The 15,152-nt window shown below is 38.8% G+C and overlaps 1 protein-coding gene across 1 annotated transcript in view; it reads right to left on the reverse strand.

Moving 5' to 3' along the window:
• Nucleotides 1-15,152, reverse strand: part of LOC143027057 (arylalkylamine N-acetyltransferase-like 2) — a 39,096-nt gene that overhangs the window by 19,419 nt on the left and 4,525 nt on the right. The window contains exon 2 of the mRNA XM_076187951.1: nt 3,717-3,829. Within this exon, the coding sequence (XP_076044066.1) occupies nt 3,717-3,827 (111 nt within the window). The 5' untranslated portion in view covers nt 3,828-3,829. The remainder of the gene's footprint in view (nt 1-3,716; nt 3,830-15,152) is intronic.

Below are 15,152 nucleotides of genomic sequence, written 5' to 3' on the forward strand. Positions count from 1 at the left end.
TGAAATACAGTTTTCCATTAGAGATGTATAAGGACTTAGAATAAATTACAATGTGACATTACCTAAGCTAGAACAATACATGAATTCAAATCTATGACAATTATAGAATTAAATATAGCCCAAGTTGGAGCCATATATGAATTTGAAGCCAGACACGATAGATTGGAGAGTAAGAGCATTGGTCTTTGTATACTACAATTAGGTAAACACACACACACACACACACACACACACACACACATGTGCACACACACATAAATACACATTTGAGGCTAGATATGGTAAATTGGAGAGTAGAGACGGGACCTAACGAGCGTTAAATACAATTAGGTATATACACACACAGTTCACACCTCACCTTCGTAAGCGATTACAGGTCATTATATGGAGCAGCCCGGTTTCCCATATTCACCAGAACAAAATCTTCTAAGTTAACTGCACAGAAATTTAACAAATAAAGATCGTATAGTTTCGATATTTATTAGAAACCAATAGATGATGGGAAGAATTACATTGTCAGACTTACAGACTTAGGCCCACAAAGAGCTGGTGCTTACGAGCGCAAATTTAACTCTCCATGGAATATTTACATACATATATATATATATATATATACATATATATATATATATATATATATATATATATATATATATATATATATATACATATATATATGACGACATCTTGACAGGTTGTTAGAGAGGCAGAGGGGAAAACACACAAATAGAACCAGAGTTTATTCTTTAACTAGTTTCGCACTGTGGTGCATCTTTCTGAAGAAGCACCATAGTGCGAAACTAGTTAAAGAATAAACTCTCTTTCTATTTGTGTGTTTTCCCCTCTGCCTCTCTCTCTCTCTCTCTCTCTCTCTCTCTCACACACACACACACACACACACATATATATATATATATATATATATATATATATATATATATATACATACACACACACACACACATATATATATATACATATACATGTGTGTGTATATATATATGTATATATACATATATATATATATATATATATATATATATATATATATATATATATATATATATATATTTATATATCTACCAAGTCCTAAGAGAGCAACGTGGTACTCTGGAGCAATGGAGCATTGATAAGAAAGAGAATGTTCAAAAAAATATTCGAAGCAGCTTTTTTCTGTTCCCAACCTATTTGAGTTTACAAATGTGAAAAGAATAATTGATTTATCTTCTTTTAATCTTATTCGAATGTAAGTGAAACTGGATGAATACATTAACGTTCAGACTCCGATCATAAATCGTCACCCTTTTTTCCCGCCAAAAAGTCCCAGAATTCCATCGGCCCGTGACATCATGCGACACTCATTGCATAACGGCAATAAATAATAAATATATTAATTACTTTACGTATTTATTCATTAATTAATTTATGTATTAATTCATCTATTAAATTAATTCGTTTTTGAGAGGACGACTGCAGTCGACATGACACCTTGCTCTATCCTTCTCGGAAGACGCGAATGGCGGGCGAAAATCCAAGGAAGTTTTGAAGTAAGATGACGTGAAAGAGGTGAACGGAAGAATAGAGAGTTCCGGGAGGTAACCGGGCAGCACCAACTGGAGTTTCAGGAATCTTCCAATTCTCCCTGGGCGTGCGTACCTACCGGGCGGACACCCGGAATGCTAATGTCGCCCTGGAATGTTTGGAATGGAGCAAGAAAAGGCCCAGCCTGCACGGGGTGGCGGCGGCAGGAGAAAAGGAGGGTAGTGCTGCACAGGAGATATGGGAAATACAAGTTCAGATCAATACGAGGGGCGATGTGTGGTGACCCAGAGATGTGAAATACAAAGGAAGGGTAAAAAGAAATAGAGAAAAAAAGAGGGGAGGAGGTGTGAGTATAGATGGTCAGGATAAAGGAGATTGTCGATTCTCTCTGTGTGTGATTCACCATGGTCTTGGATCACGTGTTGAACTCGTGACCGATAGATGTTACCCTCCCGGATGGGAGCCCAGAGCTCAAAGGATTACAAAGGCGGAGCATGCCGACAGGAGACCTTTTGGTCCATATCTAGGTCGGATGCGAAAAAAATTGTAATAACAATAAATGAATAAATAAAAACTAATAATGTAAATAACAAATAAAATACATAAATAAATGCATAGGTATAGTTAGATAATAAACAAATAGGTAAATAGTAAATAATAATAGATTGACATATAATTAATAACAAATGAGAATCAAACAGACAAATGATAACAAAACAAAAACAAATAATATAAAATAAATTATAATCATTACAGCATCTTGCTCATATATAACCGATCTATGGCTAATGCTGTGACCTCACACAGACACACACACCCCAAACTCCCCGCCCACGAGAGTTGGAGTGACGGGTCGCAGCGCAGTGATATAAAAAATTATTTCAGTCCTAGGCAGAATTCTAACTTGGCCAGCTGGAGTAGCAGTTACGAACGCAATCACTGCGCCGTCGAGCCGTGAGATGTGTTAATGAGTGTGCATGTGTGTCTATGTTTAAGTAACTGCTGTATACAGGAAAGGAGTTTCTGTTCCATGCAGTGCCATGAACACACTCACTCCATCATGCAACTTTTTCCTTATATTTATTCCCAGATACACGATTTATTCACCCATTCATTGACTCACCCTTTCTCCTCCATTCCTTGCTACATATAACCCCGAATACTTAACCCCAAGTTCCTATAGCTTTCCATTCTTTAAACTGCCCTCCAATCCACCACTATCATCTTTTGTATATCTTACTTTTGCTCACATTTGCGTTCAGCTTTCTCCTTCCAAAAAATCTCTCACACTCCTCCAACTGTTTTAGCCTGTTCTCCCACTCAGCCACAAATGGTTGCTTTAAGAGAAAGTTAGATAACTGTATGGATTGGGATGACAGATGGTAAGGGACATGGGACTGCCTAGTGTAAGCCTTATGGTGTCTTGCAGTCTCCGCTATTCTTATTTTCTTAAGCACATTGTCATCCGCAAAAAAAAAAAAAAAAAACACGCTTTTCTCCCACTTCCCTCAACTCACACCAATTCTACACCCCAGTAAACTCACGCTTACCACCCCATCCATATTGAACAACCATGGTGACATTACACAAACGTGGCACAACCCTGTCTTCACTCGCCAAAAACGGAGCACTTACTTTGTCTAGCAATGACGTACAGACATGAACATCACACGCACACACTCTTCGTAAACCTAAAGTAAGTGGTTCTCAACCTAGGGACCATGGGGGCCCCAAAGGGAGCCATGACAGGAATATAGGGAGGGGGGCCATGGCCTGCTGTTACGAATTATAAATTTCTTTATAATGTGAGAAATCTGAATATAGAAACAAATACTTCCATCACTGTCCTGGCAGAAGATGATCATGATTGTCAATTTCGTGATAAACCGAAGAGTTTCTCTTCATCAACATTGTTACATATATATATATATATATATATATATATATATATATATATATATATATATGTATATATATATGTATATATATATATGTATATATATATATATATATATATATATTTTTTTTTTTTCTCTCTCTCTTCTGTTTTAAGGGATGGGATTGGGAGAAAAACGAGGGGCTGCCAAACCAATGTTGAGAATTCATGAAAGAGAGGAATGAAGTGAAAAAGGGTTGAGAATCACTGGTCCAACAGGTTGTGTGGATTAACTCACAAGTGGTTCCCGTGGGTAGAAGTGGCTCGCCATGAAGGCCACGACTTCTTCTCCGTCCGCCTTCGTCATTGTGTTGAAGACAAGACTCTCTTCCTCGAAGTTCGCGCCCATGCCTGTGAAAACAAAAGACCACGGTCACGTCAATTCGTGATGACATTGCTGAATAACAAGAAATGTTACCCTGAGTTCCGTATTCCAGGACTTTTTCTTTCATCCGTTCCTCCTTCATTCTTCCTCTATGCACGAACCATCCCAACATTGTATTCCGAGTTATGTCAGCAATACAACAATCATCATAAATGAGCCTAATCTTTCTTAAGTTCACTTATTTAGCAAAATGATCAACACACAATAGTATTTTATATATGTAATCTAAGGATTTTTTTTTTTACCTGCCAAAACTCATCATAACTTTGAAAAATCGAAGTCGAAGTAAAGGAATGAAACGCTTGGTACCACCACGCTCTCACGTAGCCCTTTTTTAATTAATTCCCATGGACTTCAATACTCTTCTTCATTCATGTTTCGGGTCTTTTCCATTTTACAGCATGCAGAATGTTTAGGTTAGGTTAGGTTAGGTCAGGTTAAGTTAGGTTTTAGATTAATATTTATATCTTACCTCTCTTAAGTTGTTGATATCAACTGCATGCCGTAAAATGGAAAAAAAAATCCCACGTTTACTCCCTTTTATACTCTGTGGCTAACTTATATTTCTATTCCTTCTCCTGAGACTAGATGCTTAAAACGGTATCTTTCCCTACGGAGTGGAGGCGGAATGGAAAGCGTGCTGGTTTTGCATTCGCATAGCTGTGGATTCGACTCCCACACTCCTCTTTGATTCCCAGCACTGAGCTTGCTACCTGCCCCAACAAATCCCCAAAGGAGATATGTGACGGCTTTCTTCTTCACTGGTGAGGCCACTGGCGGAACAGCAAATCATAATCCGTGGGCCATATGCTGGGCCTCCTTACCTTCTGCACTGACTGAACAGCAAATCATAACCCGCGGACCTTCTGCAATGGTAAAGCCACTGGGTGAACAACAAATCATAACCGGCGGAGATGCTGGGGTTCCTCACCTTCTTCGCTGGTGAAATTGGCAGAAGAGCAAATCATAATCCGCGGATCGTGTGCTGGGGCTCCTCACCTTCACCTCTCTGCTTCAATGATTGTCCCCATATCTTCGTCCACATCTACCAACGCACCAGAACATTGTACTCGTCTCTTTTTCACTGTCATTCTTGACCAACAACAGGTTTTAGGAGCGGATATTCGACTCTAGACCATTTGCAGGCGATGAACCAACAAATCGAAAAAGTGACAGAATACAATATACTGTACCTCTCTGTTTAGCTTTTGTAGATTATGAGAAGGCCTTTGACTCGGTAGAACAAGTAGCAATACTAAACTCGATACGCAAGCAGGGTACAAACGAATAGGTCGTAAGGGTTCTAAAAATATTTATGAGAAAAGTACCGCTATAATTCGACCACATAAAGATACAGAAAAGATCAAGATCGAGAAAGGAGTGCGCCAAGGTGATACAATTTCACCCAAATTATTCACTGCTTGCTTGGAAAAGATTTTCAGAAGGTTGAGTTGAGAAGAGAAAGGTTTGAAGATTAATGGCGAATATTTGAACTACCTAAGATTTGCGCATGACATTATTCTTATTTCAGAAAGAGCAGAAGACTTGCAAGAGATGCTGAGTGATCTGAACAAGGAAAGTCTCAAGGTAGGTTTAAAAACAAATAAGAGTAAAACCAAAGTAATGTTCAACACGAAAGTTCAAAGAGATTATAATCGATGGTGAGAGTCTTCAACAAGTTGAAGAGCATAATTATTTAGGCCAGATGGTGAAAGTGACGAAAGACCATGGTAATGAAATAAAAAGACGTATTGCAATTGGTTGGAAAGCGTTTGGTAAGTATAATAAAATACTGAGAGGCTCTCTACCTTTATGTTTGATACGTAAAGTTTACAATCAGTGCAATCTACTAGCAATAATCTACAGGTGTGAGACTTGGAAACTGACGAAAGCTATGGAAACAAAGCTAAGGACTGCACAGAGGAGAATGGAGAGATCAATGATGGGAATAACGCTGAGAGACCGAAAAAGAGCAAGTTGGGTGAGAGAGCAGACTAGAAAGATATCGTGGAGGCGGTAAAAGAGAGGAAGTGGAATTGGGCAGGTAAGTTAGTACGAAGGACTGATGAGCGATGGAGCAAGTGTGTTACTGAGTGGACGCCGCGAGATGGGAAACGTGGAAGAGGGAGACCAGAGTGAAGGTGGAAAGACGAGATAGAGAAGTTTGCAGGAGTGACGTGGCAGATTCAGCAGAATTTATATTTTTCTTTGCGAAATGTGGTAGGAACAATGCCACCACTGTACGGATTTATCATTATTATTATCACGTTACAAGAGATACTCTCTAGTCGAGCGGGTTAGGTTGTCGCTATAAGTGACGAAGGTCGAAGATATTGCGGTTCGAGCCCTTCCTCTGGCGAGATGATACAAACGCATGGTTCATGATATTCCACCTTACAAACTCCTATGAAATTGGTATCGATGTAGCTTCCTGATATGAGGAGTTTCGTGACAGTAAACCAAATCAACCTCATCGTCATTTTATGTTGTTGGCCAGATGCCAGATATCGATTGAAGTGTGAAAAGAGGCAATATTTTGACTGCTGATTTAATTTTTTTTTCTTTTTTTTTCTTTTTTTTTTTTTGCGGGAGAGATCCCGGGTTTATGAACCCCTAGGTCTTTGACTGCGCAGTGCCATTTGCACTCATGTTTATTATTCTTATATCAGAAATACGGATTTGGTTAAATGAGGATTTCATGGACTTGGGGTTAGGAAATGAATCGCATGCCTTCATGGAGGGGGTCACGTCCGTGATGTACTCTGCACGTCCATGATGTATTCTGCACGTCCGTGGTGTATTCTGTAATCACTGAGGAGTCACGGGAGTGTAAGCTGTATTAACTCCACAGGAAATCAAAGTAGTGCTGCCTCATAAACTTCCAGTCAGCAGATGATGCTAAAATAGGACGCCATGTTAGGTCGCGGGAATATGATGGAATACTGCAGGAAGATCTTAATGAAATGTTTGCATAATCAGAGAATTGGCAAATGGACTTCAATATCTCAAAGTCCAATGTACTAAACATAGGATTATACAACCCAGGTGACAGGTATAACTTAGATAACGTCATATTAAAGAAAACAAAATGCGAAAAGAACTTAGGAGTGTTAGTGATTCCGGACCTTCAATCCAGGAAACAGTCCATTAGTGCCAGGAGAATAAGATTAACAGGACTTTGGAATTCATTGCTAGGACGGGTACAAACAAAAGTGCAGAGGTAATCATTAAACTCTTCTCTGGCGATAGTTAAACCCATTCTTAACTATGCAGTATATTTTTGGTCTCGGTCCTATAGAATAGATATAAATTTATATTAGTCTCATACCCATAGAATATATAATAAAATTCACTAGACTCGGTGCAGAGGAGAATGACCAAAATGATACAGTGGCTTAGAAATTGACCAGACGAAGACAGAGTTAGGCACCTTAATTTACACTGGAAAGACGAAGAGTGCGGGGTGGTCTAACAGAGGTGTTCAAATGAGTCAAGGGCTTTAACAAGGGGATATAGGTAAGGTCATCTTTTTAAGACAGCAGGGCAGGATTCGTAGTAATGGGTCTAAATTGGACAATTTTAGGTTTAAAAAGGAAATAGGCAAGAACTGGTTTACCAATAGAGTGGTTAACGAATAAAACAGACTTAGTAACCACGATGTAGTGAAGGCTGAAACAGTTAGTTGTTGAGAAGATTAGATATCTATAGACAGAGCTGACAGGTGGTAAGGGAGATGGAACTGCCTAGTGTACGCCTTATGATCTCTTTCATTCTTATGTTCCTATTTCGATGGTGTCGTTTTAACACAACAATATATATATATATATATATATATATATATATATATATATATATATATATATATATATATATGTGTGTGTGTGTGTGTGTGTGTGTGTGTGTGTGTGTGTGTGTGTGTGTGTGTGCGTGTATTCACCTCGGATCTGCTGCAGTCTGTGTGTGTGTGTGTGTGTGTGTGGTGTGTGTGTGTGTGTGCGTGTGTGTGTGTGTGTGAGGAAAGTGGTGTAGAGAAAAGTCCAGGATGTCGCATAAGTACTTATGTTTAAGTACTTAAATACTCTTACGTTTCGAAGGTCTTCTTCAGAGAATATTATACAGTCATAATGAATATAATATCAGAGAGCATATATATTCGTATACTCCTTTGGGTCATCGTGCAGGGTATCTTGAACCTTCCCGAGTGTTCGTAATGACCAATCCCGCTGCGTTTCGTTAATAAATCCTTCCATGTGATTAGTTGTTTATCTTTTCCATGCCGTGTGCAATATTTCTGAATTGTTCCACGTCGAGGGAAGCCATGATTTCTTGCTGCGTAAAATATCGACAAATTCATCAGTCGATTTCAGGGAGTATGTCTTTGGAGTGTATGGTGTGATAATACTATTAAACTGCTTGACGAGTCCATATGTAGAAGTGGTGATTTATGAGATTATCGGGCAGAGAAGGGAGTTGGGTTTGTGTATTTTGACATTGCCATAAATATATCCAGGAGATAGGATGTGGTTAACTGTGGAGAAAATTTCTTCTTTGTTGAGAAGGACATAAATGTAAGACTTGTCAGTTCGTCGAATGACAAGGTCGGGGTTGTTATGCCATATTATGATGGGGATGGGATAAACCACATCAGGCTGTTGGGCCCTTCTGTGGAAAAGCTGTGCCTCGCTGCGCTGTCTGTGATCCGGGTAATGTGGCGGGGGATGGGAAGGGTCTTTCTTTCGCAACATGCTGAAATGGGAGGGACATTGAATAGGTTTAATATATGTGAAGTGGGTGCCTGCTCTGGCTCGTAACCCCCAACCCCCAGACAGGCATACATTATAAGGGGGAAACCGATGAAGAAGACGAAGAAGAAGAAGAAGAAGATGATGATGATGGGGACACAAAAATTAAGTAGTACACGGAGAGCAATGGAAAGATAATTATTTTCAGGGAATAACACCGAAAAACAGGAAAAGGGCAGGGCAGGTGTGAGGGTAGAATCAAGTGAATTTTTTTGTGAATATAAGAACATAAAAATGGAGGATAGGAAGCTGCAAGAGACCATAAGGCCTACACTAGTCAGTTCCATGCCCTTAACCACCTTTCCATGAAGTTATCTTCTCTTAAAATATTAAATTATTTCATCGCTAACTACATTGTTACCAAGTGTATTCCACTTGTTCATCAGTCTGTTGGTAAACCGTTTTCTAAATCCTTCTTAAACCTAAATTTGACCCCATTTAAAGTGTAGATAATAGCTAAATAAATTACACAAAAAATATTAATTTTCATTTATTGCGATTTGAAATTACTGATCTTATCCTCAAAACGTTTGATTCAGCCATTCTCGTAAAATCTAACCGTAGGACCATCTGCTTCGCAATGACGTCAAGCATGTTGGCCAACACGTTGGACAACATGATGTTTGAGAGTATGTTTGAACATGTGAAAGGGGCAAACATGTTGGACCAACATGTTGGACGGATGTCTGATCTGGCCTGACCTTTGTGGGCGGAGCTTGCTCGTTCATATCCATGCATGAACGTCTGAACACTCATCAGTCTCCAACCGTCAGACATACTCAAATCTCGCGGAGGTAACATTATAGCAGCTCCTTCAGTGACAGACTTGCCGATTATTTCCAAAATGAATGATACGTGTGGCGTTAAGGACAAGGAAAGGGAAATTATGGTAGATTTCATTGACATATATAGGAAGCATATAACATTGTGGAAGGTGAAATCAAAAGAATACTCTAATAGGAATTTAAGAAATAAAGGTATAGATGGCATGGAAAACTAAAAGAACTTGACCCTCGGTGCACGCGGGATGATGTGATAAAAAAAAAAAACTATCTTCGTAATTCTTTTAGAGGGTATGACAAGTTTCTGATATAATCCTAGATAAGGTGCTAGTTGCGATAAGAGCTGAAAATCTCAAGTCTTGCAGAGATCTGTCCGTTGCTAAAAAACGCAATGTTGCGCTCAGCCGTTCATGAGGGCTAATTAGGGTTGCCAACCGTCCTTTATTTCAAAGGACAGTCCTTTATTCAGCACTATTTGTCCTTGTCCTTTATTGAGATTTGAAATGACACTAATTGTCCTTTATTTTGACTTGTAGTTCAATCCTACTCTTGAGATGTGATGATTACAAAAGCATTTACTTCTTGTAAGAGTGCAGACTGTCAACTCCGCATTCTGCACAATACCAGACGCACAGAGCGGCAGACCGCAGTCCAGGGTGTAAAATTAACCTACGAGTAATTTTATCTATAACTAAATTTTTCATAAAAAAGACACAAATTTTGGGAAAACCAGAAAATCGTAAAGTATGTTACTAAATATGAGAACCACCACCAAGAAAAAAGAAAAGAAAAACAATAGAGAAAGAAAGGAGGTGCCGTTGGACGTTTGGAAAGGCAATACCTCCGCCTATCAACTGAACTCACGAAGAACTAAAACAAATATGGCGTATTATACAACAATGTAATGATGACACCCTTCATAAAATCGAGCCGTAATGTGTTATAAATACCAGAAGAACAGTAAAATCTATGTGAGAAAACTTGTATTAGCAGTTCCAATATTTCATGTTAACAGATATTTGGAAAAACAGAAAAGATTTCGATGAACTTCAACATTCGGCATATCAAACCTAAGCTTCGTAGGCCATTTATTTCCCAAAGTTTCAGAAATTTGTAGAAGTAGTAGAACACTTGAAGCTAGAAGGAAAGCTTAGATTAAAGATGGATGAACTTTTTGAAGTAGTATTAATTCAAAGAAACTTCAACACTATCAAAAGCTCTGAACTCTTCATAAGTTCAACAATAACCAGAAAGTGGTATTTTGTTTTGAAATCTATGAACTTTAAATGTATCAATGTTTTCAAAATAGTTTCTTTTGTACAATCGATTCCTGGAACATCATCTTATTGTGAGAGAGATTTTAGTTTAATGTCATCTAAATGGCGAGATGAAAGGAACTGATGCTCTGTTGAGTTAAGAACGAACTTCTTCATTTTAACATAAAAGATAGTTATTTGGAATTCGCTAAAATCAGCAAAGATGATACAAATTTTCTGAAGGCAGCAAAAAGCCAGGGCAAATATAGTTCTAAAGATTAGAAACCTTTGATCAAGGTAAAATAAATGTCTTCTTCTTTTTGTATTTTCATTTAGGTAAGAGAAATGTAATTCTGAACTGCATTTAATGTTGGCATCTATTACGATCTATAGCTACTTAAATAAATATCAATAAAGTTTTTATGTCCTTTATTGTAGCTTAACAGAGTTGGCAACCCTAGGGCTAATGGACTTTCTCATAACGGTGTCTTTCCAAGTAATGGAGTGACCAAATTCAGAAGTTCTAAATATGTTGATTCGTCCATGCGCATATAATTGCGCCAATCATCTGGGTGTAATTTCAGCTCCTTCACTAGGTTGGTATGAGAAATGTGGTCCCTTTTCAATAACCAGTCCTTTGTCTACTTTGAACGCTTCCTTTTCTTTTCGTTCAGGGCAATCACTATCCCAATTGCCATCACCTCGTCTTGAGTAAGGGACATGTTGCCCCCTTCTCCTCTTGGCACTGACTGAGGTTGTCTGTCTGTTTGGTCTGAACGTGTAACAACTCTTCAAACATGTTGTGTTGGAGGTTTGATGAGCGAGTTGACCAACACGTTTGATTGTGTAAAACCCCCTTAATCGTGCCCATTGCCACAGGCTATTTAATATAAAGTTTAGGAATTATGGAAATGAAGAAAGAATTACTGAGAAAAATACTGGGTTTGAAAGAAAAATATAGGAGAAAAGAGGCTGAGAATAATGTATTGATTATAGCACTCATAGAGTGCAGGAAAAGAAAGCTTGATAACCACCCAGCAACAGTGACATAATTCACGTACAGAACATACATGGAGAGTTAAATCATGGGACTAGATTCTCTTTCAATAATATTAAGTGACTTTTTTTTGAAAAGGATCATGCAAAACAAATCATAGATATTGTTTTTGGGACGTTTGATTAAATTGATCAGATAAATAAGATTAGAAAAATAAAACCAGGAGAAATAATAAGTGAATAACAAGAAAAAAAATACATAGTATAAATATAACAAAAGGGGAAAACAAAACAAGACAGAAGATAGGGCGTGCAGTGTAGGAATAAATGCAAAACACACTTGTCATTTACTGGAACGGATTGGTATGTTCTTAGCGATACTTGCAGTAAAGCTTTAGTTATTCATACAGTGTGTAAACAGTCTAAAATGTATCTAACTTATGTAAAGAATGATTAGTTTTATCTAGGAGTAACAAATCACCACAATTAAAACTTTCATTGGCACACTTGTGCCGAAATTGAAAAATAAAAAAATCTATAATACGCTCTAGAAATAATTGTTTACAAAGACTTTGTGGCATCCAAGAAATGTAGTGTGAACGTGTTGCTGTACAGTATTTTGTCCATGAGCACATTGCAAAAATATTGAACGCGTGACGTATACTACCCTTGTTTCTCTGAGTGCCCAAAGACAGCATTCCATAAACCAACGTGCACACAGGTAAGCACCAGTGATGCACCAATATGGAAACTTATTCAGATAGATATTCCGGTTTAAATAGATAGCCCATAACTATGGGGTCTATCCAGAGATATTTAGGGTGTCGAGACTACTCTTAAAAGACGATGAAAAAACCTTCATATCCATGAAGGAATCGTCTGTTTCGCTGCAGAACGACATTGTTGAATGAGATGGCTTGGGATAATATATATCGTGACGTCATCGGAAATAATAGTAAGAGATGGCGCTGCATGCTGTGTTTTAAAATGCAAAATAGCAGACGACAAATATTTTCGTCAAAAAATCCCTCAAAACTACTTTTGAGATCAAGTATTTGTTTAAAAATTTGTTCTCTTGAAAATTAACAATATTATGAAAGAAAAAATGCAAACCCGTACCTGGCCACGATAGTTACCCTTTAAATCCATTACGACGAGTCCGATCCTGCTGTCTTAATATGATGACCTTGTACACATCACCTTTGTTAAAGCCCTTGGGCTATTTGAACACCTCTATTAGATCACTCCGCACTCTTCGTCTTTCCAGAATGTGTAAGTTAAGGTGTGAACGGGGTATTTTGGGTTTAACCAACGTGTTCGACAACCAAATACCCCGTTCGATGAACCGTTAGACCGTGTAAACCCCCTCTAAGCCTGACTTCGCAAGGTAAACTTCAGTGGAGGCGATAAAGGGCCAGAAGTGGAACTGGGGGGTGGATCTACTGACTGGACGCCGCGAGATGGGAAGCATGCAAGACGGAGATCAGGCAGAAATTAGGGAGATGAGATAGAGAAGTTTACAGGAGTGACATAGCAGAGGTTGGCGTAGTCGTGCGACTCATGGAATAATTATATATAATATATATATATATATATATATATATATATATGTGTGTGTGTGTGTGTGTGTGTATTCACTTGGTCTTTGGATCACGTGTTGGACTCGTGATCGACAGCTATTTCCCTCCTGGAAGAGAGCTCAGAGCTCGTAGGTCCGATCTATGGGTAATGCTATGACCTTGCACACACACACACCCCCAACTCCCCGCCCACGAGAGTTGGAGTAACACCCCTCAGCGCTGCGATACTTATATTATTTCAGCCCCGGGCGAGGATCGAACCCGGACCTCCGTAGTGGCCGGCCAGAGCTCTAACCACAGCGCCATGAGAGGTGTGTATGTGTGTGTGTGTGTGTGTGTGTGTGTGTGTGTGTGTGTGTGTGTGTGTGTGTGTGTGTGTGTGTGTGTGTGTGTGTGTGTGTGTGTGTGTGTGTGTGTGTGTGTGTGTGTGTGTGTGTGTGTGTGTGTGTGTGTGTGTGTGTGTGTGTGTGTGTGTGTGTGTGTGTGCGCGTGTGTGTGTGTGTGTTGAATTAGAGTTGACAAACTTGAGTAAATTTGTCGTAGAAAAACTCAGAATGACGGCGGGGGTACTTATTCCCTTACGTTTCGGCTGTATGCCTTTCTCAGAGATCTCGAATAACAAACGTACATACAAGAGCTCCGGTGATTCTGTCTCGCTGGTTGTCATGGGGGATTATTGCTCATCGTGGGATTATGTCTTCCTGTGGTAATGGCGTCACTATTTATGAAATGCTTGGAAACAGATCACTTCAAGCTACTTATGGGAAGAGTAAGTTCCTGGTTCCGGTATATGGATGATACACTGATCGTCATGCCAGATAACACACAGATAGATGATAAACTCCGAAGACTCAACAGTGTAGACAGCAGCATAGAATTGACAGTAGAAATGGAGACTGCCAAGAAATTACCTTTTCTGGACAGTAATTCACCGAATGAACAACAGTATCAAATATTCTGTATACAGGAAACTGACCGTTGTCACGTATTCCAAAGTGTTACGTGATTTCTTTCGTGGAGTGACACACCTGGTCCAAGTTGACCCAGGCAGGGTCAGAACAAGGTCAGGTCCTGATAATTACCTTGGGTCAGACAGGCCGTAGCCGTTTTGCGTCGTCTCGGCGTATTGCCAGTTTAAATATTTTATTTCTATTTTAATTTGAAATGTTCCTTCTTTCTGTGTGTAGCCCAAATCACTTGTAGCGGGTCATTGGTGAATTCCTTTTTGTACTTCTGTAATTAATACCCTTTTTGACAAGACATACGCTGCGTCGTAGTCTTAATATTTTTTAAATATAATTTGTAATCTTAATTTGACCGCGTATGGCAACATTCAATTGCCCGGTCGGACTGGGTCACATAATTATGTCATTGAGTTGCCATACAATGGTATATTATATACTTAATTTCTTTTATGTTAGAATTAAGATTTATTCTGTATGTTTGTATTTGCATTTTGTTTGTGTTTTGGTTTGGGTTCCTTAAAAGGTTCTTGTATATGGGATTTTTCTTACCGTTTTCGAATAGAATATGGAAAATATTCCTGTTCTGTACTTTTGGCATTCTGACCACCTTAGGTCATGGCGCCTTTATAAGCGTAACCCTCTTGTTTCTCGAGGCTTTTTCTTGTCACCTAAGGTGTGCAAGGCACCTAGGTAATACCGTAAGTAATTTTATTTTAGTGGGTGAGAAGTAGGATTCCCTTTTGAGATATTTGGACCTGGTGTGTCGGTAGGCTTTTGCCAGTGTTCCTTTTGATTAACCCTGTTGGAATTTCCATTTCCTTTTTGGGATAGATTAGATTAGGCTTTAGGCTTTAGGCTTTAGGCTTTTGTCTTTCAATCTTTCTCGTGGGCGACCTACTATTATTTGT

This window comes from Oratosquilla oratoria, chromosome 7 (genome assembly GCF_046742065.1).
Source record: "Oratosquilla oratoria isolate Oo_2021 chromosome 7, ASM4674206v1, whole genome shotgun sequence".
Lineage (NCBI taxonomy): Eukaryota > Metazoa > Arthropoda > Malacostraca > Stomatopoda > Squillidae > Oratosquilla > Oratosquilla oratoria.